General features: G+C 46.2%; 2 protein-coding genes and 1 non-coding gene across 3 annotated transcripts; 2 read left to right on the plus strand and 1 right to left on the minus strand.

Annotated features, from left to right (window-relative positions):
• The first annotated feature begins 3424 nt into the window (after positions 1-3424).
• On the plus strand, positions 3425-7089 carry LOC123156210 (PHD finger protein EHD3). The gene is made up of 6 exons (XM_044574365.1): positions 3425-3850; positions 4135-4326; positions 4437-4748; positions 5435-5524; positions 5667-5714; positions 5804-7089. The coding sequence occupies exons 1-6, from the start codon at positions 3710-3712 to the stop codon at positions 6704-6706; spliced, it is 1686 nt and encodes a 561-aa protein (XP_044430300.1). The 5' UTR covers positions 3425-3709; the 3' UTR covers positions 6707-7089.
• A 538-nt stretch (positions 7090-7627) lies between these two features.
• On the plus strand, positions 7628-11639 carry LOC123156211 (UDP-galactose transporter 1). Its single transcript, XM_044574366.1, has 5 exons — positions 7628-8192; positions 10108-10357; positions 10436-10643; positions 10926-11157; positions 11251-11639. The coding sequence occupies exons 1-5, from the start codon at positions 8082-8084 to the stop codon at positions 11461-11463; spliced, it is 1014 nt and encodes a 337-aa protein (XP_044430301.1). The 5' UTR covers positions 7628-8081; the 3' UTR covers positions 11464-11639.
• Positions 11640-14774: 3135 nt separating this feature from the next.
• TRNAR-UCU (transfer RNA arginine (anticodon UCU)) lies at positions 14775-14847 on the minus strand. Its single transcript has one exon. It is a non-coding gene; the product is annotated as a tRNA-Arg (tRNA).
• Between the last annotated feature and the right edge of the window lie 365 nt (positions 14848-15212).

Raw genomic sequence — 15212 nt, forward strand, 5'->3', positions numbered from 1 at the left:
CTTAGTGATATGCTCCAAAGCCTTCAACTACTTCCTCACATCCACATATGTCCCAAACCTAAAGTCAAACTTGGCCCTACCGAAACTTTCTATCCGGCGCCACCGAGTTCAGTTGACATAGCCACTTCTAGAAACCCTAGTCTTTTGGTCTCACCGATAGGGATCTCGGTCTCACCGAGATGGGATTGTAATCTCTCTGTTGCCCTTCGTAACATTCCGGTCAAACCGAGATAAGCGATCGGTCCCACCGAGATTGCAATGCAAACTCTCTGTTTCCCTTTCGTAACGTTACGGTCCAACCGAGATGAGCGAATCGGTCCCACCGAGTTTGCCTGACCAACTCTCTGTGTGTCTATTACCAAAATCGGTCTCACCGAGTTTGTGTAATCGGTCTCACCGAGATTACATTATGCCCTAACCCTAACGATATCGGTCCTACCGAGTTGACGTGTCGGTCCCACCGAAATTCCTAACGGTCAGATTATGAACCAAATCGGTCTGACCGAGTTTCACGATTCGGTCCCATCGAGTTTGGTAAGTTGTGTGTAACCATTAGATTTTGTGTGGAGGCTATATATACCCTCCACCCACTCTTCATTCATGGAGAGAGCCATCAGAACATGCCTACACTTCCAACATACATTTTCTGGGAGAGAACCACCTACACTTGGGTTGAGGTCAAGATATTCCATTCCTACCACATAAATCTTGATCTCTAGCCTTCCCCAAGTTGATTTCCACTCAAATCTTTTTTCCACCAAATCCAAATCCTGTGAGAGAGAGTTGAGTGTTGGGGAGACTATCATTTGAAGCACAAGAGCAAGGAGTTCATCATCAACACACTATTTGTTACTTCTTGGAGAGTGGTGTCTCCTAGATTGGCTAGATGTCACTTGGGAGCCTCCGCCAAGATTGTGGAGTTGAACCAAGGAATTTGTAAGGGCAAGGAGATCGCCTACTTCGTGAAGATCTACCCTAGTGAGGCAAGTCCTTCGTGGGCGACGACCATGGTGGGATAGACAAGGTTGCTTCTTCGTGGACCCTTTGTGGGTGGAGCCCTCTGTGGACTCGCGCAACCGTTACCCTTCGTGGGTTGAAGTCTCCATCAACGTGGATGTACGATAGCACCACCTATCAGAACCACGGATAAAAAATCTCCGTGTCTCCAAATTGCGTTTGCACACTCCAATCCCATCCCTTTACATTCTTGCAATTTGCATGCTTTACTTTCCACTGCTCACATACTCTTGTCATGCTTGCTTTATATGTATTGTGAATGTTGAAACTTGTGCCGAACTCCACTTCAACTTAAATAGATTAAAAACTGCAACTTTTCTCACTTAGAGTCTATTCACCCCCTCTAGACACCTCTTCTCGATCCTTTCAATTATCAATCTTGGATGTTTTATAATCATTTTATATTCATTTTATATCATTTTTTGGTACTAACCTATTGACATAGTGCCAAGTGCTAGTTGTTGTTTTTTGCATGTTTTTTACATCGCAAGAAATCAATACCAAACTGAGTCCAAATGCAACGAAACTTTACGGGGATTTTTTATGGACCAGAAGACACCTAATGGGCCAAGGCTGCGCCTGGGGGTGCTCCAAGGAGAGCACAACCCACCAAGGCGCGCCAGGAGGCCCAGGCGCGCCCTGGTGGGTTGTGCCCACCTTGGGTGCCCCCCGGACCGCCTCTTTGCTCTATAAATACCCCAATATTCCAGAAACCCTAGGGGAGTCAACGAAAATCAATTCCAGCCGCCGCAGAGTCCAGAACCACCAGATCCAATCTAGACACCATCACGGATGGGGTTCACCACCTCCATTGGTGCCTCTCCGATGATGCGTGACTAATTCTTTATAGACCTTCGGGTCCGTAGTTAGTAGCTAGATGGCTTCCTCTCTCTAACTGAATTCTTAGTACAATGGTCTCTTAGAGATCCATATGATGTAACTCTTTTTGCGATGTGTTTGTTGGGATCTGATGAATTTTGAGTTTATGATCAGTTATACCTTTTTATATCCATGAAAGTATTTGAGTTTCTTTGATCTCTTTTATGCATGATTTCTTATAGCCTCGTATTTCTTCTCCGATATTTGGGTTTTGTTTGGCCAACTTGATCTATTTATCTTGCAATGGTAAGATGTGCTTTGTAGTGGGTTCGATCTTACGGTGTTTGATCCCAGTGACAGAAGGAGAACTGACACGTATGTATCGTTGCTACTAAGGATAAAACGATGGGGTCTATCTCTACATAGATAGATCTTGTCTACATCATGTCATCGTTCTTATTGCATTACTCCGTTTCTCCATGACCTTACAATAGATGCATGCTGGATAGCGGTCGATGTGTGGAGTAATAGTAGTAGATGCAGGCAGGAGTGGGTCTACTAATCTTGAACGTGATGCCTATATAATGATCATTGCCTGGATATCGTCATGATTATTTGAAGTTATATCAATTGCCCAACAGTAATTTGTTTACCCACCATTTGCTATTTTTCTCGAAAGAAGCCACTAGTGAAACCTACGGCCCCCGGGTCTCTTTCTCATATTATTTGCCTTCACGATCTACTTTTCCTTTGCTTTTATTTTCAGATCTATTAAAACTAAAAATATAAAAATACTTTGATGCGTTCTATTCTTATTTATTTTATTTGACGCTCGATCTATCAATCTACTATAATTTTATCTCACGTCCGTTTGCCTATCTTGAGGCGCCGTTACCCGAAAGGGATTGACAACCCCTTTAACATGGCGGGTTGCGAGGATTTGTTATCTGTGTGGAGGGGTTGTTTTATGTTGTGTTGCTTGATTCTCCTACTGGTTCGATAATCTTGGTTTCATATCCGAGGGAAATACCTACCTCTGTTGTGCTGCATCATCCCTTCCTCTTTGAGGAAATACCAACATAGCTTCGAGCCGCATCAGCTGCCACCGCGAGTCTCTCCTCCACCGCCAGGCGGCCGCCGTCCTCTTCAGTCGCGAGCGATCCTGCCCCGCGTGTCTTCCACTGGTCGCCGCCACTCCTCCACCGCTATTCGTATGCTGGCCGCCTCCCGCAGCGACGACCCTGCCCTGCCCCGCGGCCCATCCATTGACCGCCGCTCGTCCTTCTCCTCCGCCCTTACTCCTCTCCGCAGACCACCGCCGGCTCCTCTTCACCCCACTGACCATCCATGACCTCCACCGTCGCCCCCCTGCTCCTCTGCAGTCGCACCTGCACTCCGTCCCACCGCCGGCCACCTCCGATCTCTGCCCCCGCGCCGCCATCCACCTCCGAGGGGATGCAGCCCGCACCGTCACCGGAGGGGATACAAATTAGAGAGACCATGCCGAATTGCCTATGTCCAAAGCTGTCTCGTAGACGAGGGCAGTATGGACCATACAGATACAGATAGCCGTCCCTCCGTCCCCCAGACAGAAGGCCCAGCAGTCCGTCCGTCTGGCTTTCCCTTTTCCGTTTTTCCTCTTCCAAAAACTCATCTCCCACCTTGTCCCGCTCCTCTCTGCTCCGCTGCTCCCCTCCCCTCCCCTCGCCGGGAGATCCCAACCCACATCCTCCTCCGCAACGGCCCCCCGAAACCCTAGAAACTCGCCCCCACGCTGCCTTCGCCCCCTCTCACCCCCTCCGAGGCTACGCTCCCGGTTCTGGCCACGGGCTCGCTCTGTGCTGGGCATGTGCTGCGGCCGCCGTGCCGGAAGATGACCTCCCAGGACGGCGCCGCCCCGCCGCCGGCCCCGCCCAAGCGCCCTGCCCCGGGGGAGCAGCCGTCGTCCGAGGTCCTCGTCACCTACAAGCGCCGCCGCACGGCCACCCGCGGCGCCAGCTCCGACCCCGGAGCGGTAACCATTGCAATCCCTAGCCTGCTCGTCTTCTTTCTTCTCCCCCCCTCTCCTTGTTGCTGTTGCAGTTGGAATATCTGGCTGTCTTTGCTCTCTGGCGCCACCAGCCGCCCAAGATTTCATTTTGAAGCGCCTAGATTTGCAACTAGGTTCTTCCAATGCCATGAATCTTGCCGCTGCCTAGCAATTCTGTACCCAATAGACGAAATATCTTTTCCTCTGCAGATGTTCTACATAACTGAAAACTGTGCTCATTGCTTTTCCTTTGCTTGCTCTGTGTGCAGCCTTGTGCCACCATCATCCCCTGTAGCGGCACTTCTGGCCAAGATGGCCACCAGATCCTGCCCAGACATTGGATTACTTGGAGGAACACGTTGGAGGGCTTCCTGCAATCTCCAGGTGTAAATAAGGGTGGGGGGATTCAGAGCTGCATACAAGATGCGCTCAGATACAATTGCTGTCAATCCGTGCAAAAAGTCAGTAATAATGCTCTTGTTCAGAACATATATCTCATAAAAGAAGCAATCTAGTGTATAATGTCTATGATAGGAATTTCCCTGATAGTGAAATTCTCTGTGATTTCCAGGGCAACCTAAATAAAGGCCAAGGAGCGTCAGAAGAGCATCCTGCTGGAGTAGCAGGTGCTAAAGAGATTAGCTCCTCTATTCCATTAAAAGATGCGATTGCAGCATCTTTGGATGCCAACACAGCAATGTGCAATAATGCTCTCCTTGACATTTTTGTCTCGGAGAAGTTTGCCATGTTGTGTGATTTGCTAGTTGGAACTTTCCATGTGAGTAAGGTTCATGAGGTCATTGATTTGGGGAAAATTGACGCCAACATGAGAAATGGAAACTATGCACGGAACCCGGCTCTGTTCAACGACCACATCCAGCAGGTAGCTATTTCTCATTCATTCATTGGAAAAAGTAGTCGTGTTCTTGATTATTACCATAGTTCAAAAAAGCGCTAGGCGTTAATTGTGCGTGTGTTTTGCCATCGCCTTGCGCTTTTATAACCAAGGCTCATGCTTATGCACAGATTAAGCACAATTCAGCGCTAGGCGTTTTGCTATCGCCTAGAGCCTAGGTGTGCCTTCTTTAACTATGATTATTACTGTGTTTTATGATACAGTATCAAATAGAGACACGTCAGCATCACTACTGCGCAGCCTAGAGCGGGCCTTTTATGCACTGTAGTGTCTCAAATGGTCCCTGTATTTTCACCGTGGCATCTGTGAGCGCACGTAAACCAAATTGTTGAATCATTCTTCTGCATGTGCAGCTCAATGCTGGAGTATTAATCCAAGTGAGGAAGTTCTATTTTCCTCCTTTCCGTTACTAAAATGGACAGATAGCGAAAAACAACTGTAATGTGTTGGGGTAAAATCAACTAATGGTTAGATTTGGTGTAGCTGTGTAGACGTTAGCACGCCACCTCCTACGCCTCTCAGACGACGTGTGCTGCTCTTCTTATTTTTGGTCTTTTCTCCTTTTCATCTCCTTTTTTGCTTGCTATAAGTATTCCATGAAACATTCAGACAAATAATACTTTAGTATGTATGTATATTTGTGCATGATATAGATATGGGAGAAGTTTGAACAAGTTGGCCGAGAGATGACAAGTCTAGCCAGCAATCTTCCAATCATTTCACGAGCTTCCTATCAGAAACAAGTAAGTTTGCAGTTTTTACCCCCATAATTAAGAGACATGTATTTCCGGACAACTGTACCTCAAGCTGCTGTTGATGCTTAACTTCTTGCTATAATTCCTCTTTATGCTGGTGCTGGGCAACACTTATGATAAATCTTTACAGGCTTCTGGAGTTTCTGAAGTAGAGGTTGCTGCTGAGCACAGGATAGAGGTAATCGGTGTGTTTGTCGACAGATTGCTGGCCACTTTTAAAATGGTTACATTCAGCTAATAATTTTTACTGATTGCATATTTCATTAGGAAACAAGTTTGGGTGGTTTCGTCGAGAAAATCCCGAAGGATTCAAATACGACCACGCAGTTCTCCCCATGTGATTCCGGTCATTCTACAATACCAAAGCGATCTGGGACATGTGGACTTGGTCGAACTTGCACTTGCAAACAATGTGGAACCAGTGCAGAAGAAGAAAAAAGCCTTATATGCGATGGATGCGACACGACATACCACTTTGAATGTGTGAAGCGACTCCATCCTGCTATGAAACAAATTCCAGACAACTGGCACTGTCCTGCCTGCAGCAGCAATAAGGGAAAGGGAAAGGCTGCAGGCGCCAAGAAGAACGTTCATGACAGCCTGCATGGTGATTGTCCTCTGTGTGACAAGCTTGAGGTCGTCAAGAAGATAGAACCACCTGAAGTTGCCAGCGGAATCGAGGTAGCCGACGAAAGAGAAGGGAGCTCGGTGCCGAGCGTGGAGGAAGAGAACGAGCCGGACCTGTACACGACCGCCCTGTCGAAGCTGTGCAAGCACTGCGGCACGTGCGAGGACGACGACAAGCAGTTCCTGGTGTGCGGCCACCCTTACTGCCCCTACAAGTTCTACCACATCCGGTGCCTGAGGACGAGCCAGATCGCGCTGGAGAAGCAGAAGAATCTGGAGTGCTGGTACTGCCCCTCGTGCATCTGCAGGGGCTGCTTCAAGAACAAGGACGACGAGGAGATCACCCTGTGCGACGGCTGCGACGAGGCCTACCATGTGTACTGCATGACACCCAAGCGCACCTGCGTCCCCAAGGGTCACTGGTACTGCCCGCTTTGCAGCGTGCGGCGGGCGAGGGAGGGGATGCAGAGGTACGAGAAGTCGATCCTGAAGAAACAACAACATATAAGCGCCAAGCGTGCGAGCCAGTCGGACGACGCTTAGCCTAGTTGATGATGCTATTGCTTGGCCAAGAGGGGAGTAATAAGCAGAGCAGCGTTTTGCAAAGATGTTGCTTGGCCAAGCTTTGCTAGGTAAAGGAAAAGGAAGGGACGATGATTATTCTTTGGCCCTCTTTGGAGGGCCATATATGATATATACACTGGCTTGAATAGTTGAATCAGAGCCAGTCTGTTGTGTAGTTGACACTTAGAAAGTCTCGCCTGATGAAACGCTTCTTTTATGTAGGCTGTATTATTATTATTTGCACGAAACATCACTTGATTTGTTGTGTTTTACTTACTTAGTGCCAGTTGTTCCATTGTAACTCTTGTAAGGAACGAATGATATGACCTTGTCTATCTCTATTCATTGCTGTTGTTTGGTTATAACCTACTGTATTTTTGTGTTATTTTCTCACACTTAACAATCCTAATTTTGCAAACCGATTTTTCTTTTTGCAAGGACAAACTTATTTGTTGGGACCTTTTAAGACCATCTACAACGCGACGTGCTTAGAGAGGTGTTTGCGAAGAATGCACCTTTATTATTATTATTCTGATATAAGTGCCACACGTCAGGTACGAGCACATGGCAACTTTGAATGTTTTTTATGATAAATTTTGTGATGCGAGGATGACAACTTTAGTTTATAACAACTTTCGTTCTTCAATTTATTTTTGACAGAAATTTGTCGTGTGTCACTGAAATTTGTCATCCTTACATGATTGGAATTGCCATCAAAAGACGTAATGGCCTGAGTGCCACGCATCTGACGTGTGACAAGCATTGGTGTTTAAGGAAACACAAATTTATAGTTTTACAAACACCTCTCTAAAGCCCATTGCATTGTACTGCTACTGCATGGTTTGACGGAGATTCGGAGCGGCAAATCCTAAGAGTTAAATTGTTTGCTAATTGCAGTGGCGAATCTCGTTTGCAATCGTCTGTCATTATCTCGCATGACACGTGTCCAGGCCAGGATAGGCCGCGTAGAAGCATGACGTGAAGGTAAGGAAAGCAGTAACGCGTTCCATGATGACAGGGAAGAGCCTCTCCTCTCCCTCCTTCACACAAACCGAGCTCTCAACCTAAAACCAGGACGAATCCTCCTGGGGCCTTGGTATTCTCTTCTTTCTCCCATCTCTTGTGTTTTTTCTTCTCTTCTCAAGAGATCGGCGGCGCCGCCTCAAGTTCTCAGCTTTCTAGAACCTTCTAGAAGAACCGCCGATGCCTTACAGAATGGGTCGTCCAGAGAGGAGTTTTCGATGGATTAATTGATTATTAATTAATTGATTCCGGAACGCCGGCCGGTTTCGGTTTCTTCCCTGGGCCTTGGCCTTCTTCTTCATCTTCTTCATCTTCTTTCGGAAGAGGCGCGATGGAGGATGGGAAGATGGGGAACGTGGCGACGGTCCGGGCGGTGCTCGCCATCCTCCAATGGTGGGGCTTCAACGTCACCGTCATCATCATCAACAAGTGGATCTTCCAGGTCCCAACTCTTCCGCATCCCCCTTTTTTATTTACCTTTTATTTCCTCCTCATCCTCATGTGCGCCTCCTCGTGTTTTTATGGATTGATCCGTGCCTTCAGGTGCAGATTAGCTAGTGATTTATCATGCCACGGATGTTAAAACAAAGGAATTATCGGATTAGGTTTCCTTGCCAATGGTAAAAAAAAGAACTTTTAGGAGGAGAAACAAAACCTCAAGTCCTTCCTTTTGTTCATGTGTTTGATTGCCAGTTTATTCAGAGTTAGACTAGAGAGTAAACCAACATGCCAGGTTTCAGGCTTCATTCAGAGTTTTTTTTTTTTTTGAAAAGGAGGAATACCCCGGCCTCTGCATCTGGACGATGCATACGGCCACTTTATTAATTATTAGCACAAAACCTTACAAAGTCGTACAACAGTAAGACCAAAGCCACCATCTTCGCAACCTCTGTCGCTACTCCTATCTAACTGATGAAGGGGCGCTGATGGTCTGGGCCTAATACCAAACAGACCTCGCAGCCAAACCTAACATCTAAGACCTGAGGTCCCAACCTGGACGCCTGCCGGGTATGGGCACCCACCAGTCCGGCGTGCTCCTCAACCAGGCCGCCCGCCGGGTATGAGGCCGCCACAACCACCTACCACATATCCATCTTCAGAGCTGTACTGTTGTAACGGCCTTGCCCGGTCTCGCTGCTGCCGACGCCACCACGACGCCAGACAGCGTCGACCTCCTGTGCGTGTCCGTCGCCACACATCTGGCGCCAAGCCTCCGCTGCTCCATGCCGCCAAGAGCCGCCGCCAAGAAAATGTAGAACGAAACACCGCTCCACCGAAGGGAGGCAGCACACCCCCACCCCTCACCTGCAGACCCTTCCATCCGATCCCAATGTCCTTGGCGTCGCCTCCAGGAAGGTTACGGTGCCTAGGGCGCCGCCGACGCCCGATCCGCATCGGATCTTGGGCTTTCACCCGGACATGGGTTGGAGAGGAGAGATGGTGCCCTCAGCAACTCCCCCAAGGAGGAAAGCGTCGCCAAAAATCGGCGTCGCCGCTGCCGGTCAGCCTAAGGCAGCCAAGGTTTCCCCCGGACACCGATCTGCTCCATCAGAACACACCGGAGGTGGATCCGGCAAGATCCAAACCGACCCGGGGACTGGGAAGGGATGCATGGAAGGGAGAGGGGCAATACCTCCAGATCTGTCACACCTACGGCTCGCCGTCCTCACGGCCGAACCCACAGGCACGCCGCACGCCACCAGATGCGCCGCACCAGATCGATGATGGCCAGCCTCAGCGCCGCCCCCCACTCTCCCGATGAGGGAGAGGAGGAAACAGCACCGCCGCCGAGCCCGGGGCCGCCGCCCCGGCTTGCCCGCGCCTGGCCAGACGCAGCCGCCGCCGGATGCAGGCCTTCGTCCAGGGCCGAAGACTTGCGGCGCGCGACGAGGGTGCCCCGCCACCGCCGTCCGCCGAGTGGGCTTTGCCCGTCGGCCTCCTCCGGCGGTGGCGGCCGGAGCGAGGGAGGAAAGGGGAGCGGGGGCGGCGGCGGTTAGGTTGCCCGAGCCGCCCCCCAGGGAGCGACGCGAGCGAGCGACTCCTCAAGTCTGATTCAGAGTTTTTTTGTACTGATATGTTTGACAACAAGATGAATCTAAACATATTTCACCTCAAGTGACATATGGATGAATATTCCCCCGGGCTTCTTCCACCATCTTTGTTTGGGGGCTTATTTACTGCATTCAGTTGTCAACACCATCAAGTACAAGTCTGATTTCTAGGACTAGAAATATACAACATCCCGTGCTACCTTCACACGTCTGAAAATAAAATGATCCTGAATGACGAATATCGTCGTTAATAAAGAAATTATCTGCTCCCTGCTCTCGATGATTTTAAGTTTTTCTTCGATGCAGAAACTGGAGTTCAAATTCCCTCTGACCGTGTCGTGTGTCCACTTCATATGCTCTTCTATTGGAGCCTATATCGCAATCAAAGTGCTCAAAGTAAAACCACTGATCGAGGTCGCCCCCGAGGATCGCTGGAAAAGGATATTCCCCATGTCATTTGTATTCTGCATAAACATAGTGTTGGGTAATATCAGCCTGCGGTACATCCCGGTCTCTTTCATGCAGACCATAAAATCTTTCACTCCTGCAACAACAGGTTCTCTCATTTCTTGCTCTCCATTCGACATGCACTTTTCACGACTGCTGTCGCATATTCTGATTCATTGAAGAACAGTTATTCTGCAGTGGTTGGTCTGGAGGAAATATTTTGAGTGGCGCATATGGGCTTCTTTGATTCCAATAGTGGGTGGAATCCTCTTAACTTCAGTAACTGAACTTAGCTTCAATATGTTTGGTTTTTGCGCTGCCATGGTTGGCTGCCTTGCCACATCCACAAAGACCATCTTGGCAGAATCCCTGCTCCATGGATACAAATTTGACAGGTAAACAGTTGATCTGATCAGTTTACAAAAGAAATGATTACATACCATCTGTCTAAGTTTTACAACAAAGAATTTAAGGTGTAGGGGAAGGGTGGTTGTTGCCATGTGATGTTTCATACTAATTGTCATCAGAGATTATCATAGATAATGGAATAAATACCGCTGCTGTCATCATTATTATTTAGTAGAATCTCTTGCTATTTTCATAGTACCGCAATCAAGTACGATCTTGCACATTTTCCTTTTAGTGAGTTGATTTGCTGTTCTTTTTCTTCTCTGCAGCATTAACACAGTGTACTACATGGCACCCTTTGCCACCATGATACTATCGATACCAGCGATCGTACTCGAAGGGAGTGGCGTAATCAACTGGCTGTACACATACGAGTCAACCGTCCCTGCACTGATCATCATAATCACCTCAGGAGTTCTCGCCTTCTGCCTGAACTTCTCCATCTTCTATGTTATCCATTCAACGACAGCGGTGACCTTCAATGTAGCCGGCAATCTCAAGGTGAGAGTGAGAGTGCGAGGCTCTATTCCGCTTTGTTCTGCTTCTTCAGTCCAAGTTCGGCATTGACAAACTGGTACCATGATTGGTGTGTAGGTGGCTGTCGCGGTGCTGATCTCCTGGATGATCTTCCGGAACCCGATCTCTGCCATGAACGCCGTAGGGTGTGGGATCACGCTCGTCGGCTGCACCTTCTACGGCTATGTGAGGCATCTGATCTCCCAGCAGGCCGCCTCCCCGAGCCCGCGCACCCCGAGAAGCCGGTTGGAGATGCTCCCCCTCGTAGGCGAAAAGCAAGAGAAGATCTAGCAGCAGGACATATAGGCGCTCTTGTCAATCGTAGGAATAATGAACACACAGCATTTGGGGTTAGAAAGAGCGAAGTTCCGTAGGATACATATTTTGGTGTTGGTAACGATGCTGTACTTGATCCACCCGACTTAATTTCGCTGTTGTTTCATGTCAGTTGCTGCACCCGGTTTGTTCTTCGTGGAAGTGATCTGACATTTTTTGGCCTGTGCTGCTGGACAAATACTTTCTTGTGCTAGTATAAAAAGTTGTTCAGGATGCTGCTTGCAGTAGCATCTGACCACTGACGCTAGCAGATTGCTGTAGGCGGCACAATTTTTTGTTTCCTCTTAAGTGTTTGGATTTTTTTTTACGGTGACCATGGCAGGCAACAGCGGGCCTGAACCATTTTCAAATGATTTGAAAATCAGAAGACGATACAACACCAATCATTTTCAAATATATTGAGAACTCCCTCATATATATATTTATATGTGAAATGGAGTATGCATAAAATATGATACATACTACCAAAAAAGTAGTATATATACTACCTATACATTCTTATATACTACATACTACGCGTACATACTCTTCGATATGATAGATACTGCCTAGAACATATGAAACAAAAATGGGAGTAGGAAAAATTCGTCATATATATATATATATAATATTATATAGGGAAAATACATCCTACCATTAGGTGGTAGTTACCTTCATCTTTTTTGCCGTCTGATTGCTTGAGATGTGTGCGGCTCCTAACGGGTTGCGGGTAAAATAAAGAAGGATATATTTTCCACTCGGATCTCCACCTTCCTATTTTCTTGGGCTAGCCCCGTATATCGCTTGACATAAAACCATGCAACGCTAATCTTTTTCTCTCTCTCAGAGCGCTCTTTCTCTTTCTCCATGTTTCTCGGTCAAAATCTTCACGTAAAGCTGGATCTGGAAAAATCATTAGAGACAGAAGGTATGCAACATGCATCTACACAAACATCGTGTAAATCAATTGTTAATTGTTCCTAATTTCCATTCTTATACAGGGGTCGCGGGCAACGTTGATGGCTGATGGGATTAGGAGCATGGATGTATGTTCCAACGTATTCATCCAGAGGACCCAATCTTTAATATTCCTCCTAGTCGATTTATAATATAATCAGATTTTTTATGATCATGGATTAGGACCATGTTCCAAGGCGTTCATCTAGCCGATACATCAACCATGCATCTAGAAAAACACATCCGTCGTGTAAGATTGCGATGCGCAACGACCACCAATATAAGATTGTTATGGTGCGGCGATGGTGACAATGATTTACGGCTGCACACGCCGACGAGAGACTACTCTATGAGGTAGCAGAGACGACTACATACTACTGCACATCTCGGATGGCTCACCGGCGAGGTGAGCGGCGGCTGCGTCGTAATACTGTTTATGGCCGACATGTGACTGCTCCAGCACGGCGGCGGCGGCGACGACGGCGATGTACATATACTCACAGTATATACTCCATCGTGAGAGATGGCGATGTATGAGAAGGAAGAACATGCGTATATGCATTGATGGAAACAACATGTGTATATGGTGTTTCAACCAACCGCTCAGGAGTCCATGAAGCCATGAATGTATTTGTATTTAGCGTATCCATCAACGTGACATACTGATATTTATATATACTCCATATTTCCTTTTCTAAAAAAATATACTCCATATTTTGTACTATGAGATATACGACATACTATCCTCTTTTTATGATACTTCATACTGTTATTTTATTTTTGCGGGGGTACTCCATACTATATTTTTTTTCTATGAAGTACATACCACGTACTTCATACTTCATACTATTTTTTTTAGGGTTACTCCATACTATATTCTTGGCTCTTCGGCATACTCCATACTTTTTTGCACACTCATTTACTATGAAGTACATGCATCCTGATACTTCATACTCCATACTCCATACTCCAGAACTTCATATTCCATCTAAATAGCAAGTATATATTCTAGGATTAAATTTTTGAGTATACATTATGGACAATCAGAACACTGAGAAAATATTGTGTCTATACTTTTAAGTTTTGGAGCACATATAGAACTATGATCTCTTTGGATTTAAGGAGCACACATATAATAAGCATTTTTTACATCAATGTGTAAGTACATTGTATGGGCAATACGTGTCCAGCTAGGTTGTTTTAAAATCAATGTCTCCTAGTGGATAGCTACTCGCACTTATCCATTCGGTGAGGTCTGCTGCATGCAGCCCTGAAATTAGCAGGTTGTTGCTAATAGTTGGCTGGTAAAACATTTTAACTAAATGATTAAATTAGGCTTGAACACTAACGGGTTTTTTGGCACCCACCAACCCAATTGGTGCTACGGCTTGAGGGACACGTGGAGGCCAAACAATTAGATGGTAACTACCACTGCTTGTAGATAAAATTTATCATATATATATATATATATATATATATATATATATATATATATATATATATATATATATATATATATATATATATATATATATATATTGAAAACACAGAAGACGACACGACAATGTCGTAGCACTCTGACACCCAGGAAGGAAGAAGGAACAGGGAGATGCGGAGAGAGAATCAGAAACGAGCTATGACAAACAGCCAGCACCAAGAAATTTAGCACCTTTCCATTAAAAACGGAAACAACAAGTTCTTATAGATCAGCAGAGGATCAAACACAGAACACCACCTAAGAGGAGAAGGCATAACATGATGATCAAAGGTAACCCTTGTTCCTTGTGTTCCACGGAGCGCAGCATATAGCATAAATGCCCAGCATGAACAAACGATCCCCACCGGGAGGAAAACATGAAACCAAGAAAAAGTTTGGCAGAGAAGAAAGACAAGTACTAGTATTTGGCACAACACCAACAGATCCCGAGACCACCCGTAGAAACTGGACACGAAGAACAATGGTCTCCCAGTTTCGGCATTTTTACATAGGGAACACAAATGGGATCTAGACTAATTTCGCTTACACATGTTATCTATAGTAAGCACAGGATCCTGAAGATGTCGCCTCGCAAACAGCTCGATCTTAGGGGGATTTTCGAGCGCCTGATCCATCATTAAAAAAAAAACTCGCTTTCTTTTTTTTGCGGGTGAGCAATGCCTCTTTGCTGGTTCATGGATTTAGTGTAAACTCAGTTTTTTTTTAACTTTTGCATCGTGAAACTCAGCTTTGCTGTGAAGTGGATATGTAGTGTTCAAAGATCGTGTTTGTACAAAAGAAATGAATAAGTGTGGATAAGGAAAAAAAATTAAACAGAAACATAAAAAACATACACGCTCGGTGGGACTCGAACCCACAATCCTTTGATTAGAAGTCAAATGCCTTGTCCATTAGGCCACGAGCGCCTTGTGTTCTAGTTCTTCAAGGTTGTTTATTTGACAGAGGAATTTGAGCGCCTTGGAAGTTAAAGGCCTCGAGATTCTGAGGTCGCCAAGAGCTCTTGTAAGTTTTACAGAAAATTAATACTATATGATGATGTAGTGCTCAAGCTGGTTTCGTATCATGTGTCTTTTGCACTTGCACGGCTAGTTCATTTACGGATGTGTATGATTCTTTTTTTACATGTTACTAGAACAATGTTCGTATGTCGTAACGGGATATAAAATATTCTATAGCATGTTAGCTTGTGATTTATCTGTCAATAATAATGTGATTGTGTAAATAAATGTTCATCAAATTCTTCCCGTGAATTACCTTATATTTTGATTAG

Source organism: Triticum aestivum, chromosome 7B (genome assembly GCF_018294505.1).
Source record: "Triticum aestivum cultivar Chinese Spring chromosome 7B, IWGSC CS RefSeq v2.1, whole genome shotgun sequence".
Classification (NCBI taxonomy): domain Eukaryota; kingdom Viridiplantae; phylum Streptophyta; class Magnoliopsida; order Poales; family Poaceae; genus Triticum; species Triticum aestivum.

Excerpts from the sequence above, each read along its gene's own strand:
- LOC123156211 (XM_044574366.1), top strand. The coding sequence starts at position 8,082 with ATGGAGGATGGGAAGATGGGGAACGTGGCGACGGTCCGGGCGGTGCTC. Across the intron at positions 10,358-10,435 it reads TTTCACTCCTGCAACAACAG|TTATTCTGCAGTGGTTGGTC; the intron begins GTTCTCTCATTT and ends ATTGAAGAACAG. Across the intron at positions 10,644-10,925 it reads CATGGATACAAATTTGACAG|CATTAACACAGTGTACTACA; the intron begins GTAAACAGTTGA and ends TCTTCTCTGCAG.
- LOC123156210 (XM_044574365.1), top strand. The coding sequence starts at position 3,710 with ATGACCTCCCAGGACGGCGCCGCCCCGCCGCCGGCCCCGCCCAAGCGC. Across the intron at positions 4,327-4,436 it reads GCTGTCAATCCGTGCAAAAA|GGCAACCTAAATAAAGGCCA; the intron begins GTCAGTAATAAT and ends TGTGATTTCCAG. Across the intron at positions 4,749-5,434 it reads TCAACGACCACATCCAGCAG|ATATGGGAGAAGTTTGAACA; the intron begins GTAGCTATTTCT and ends TGCATGATATAG.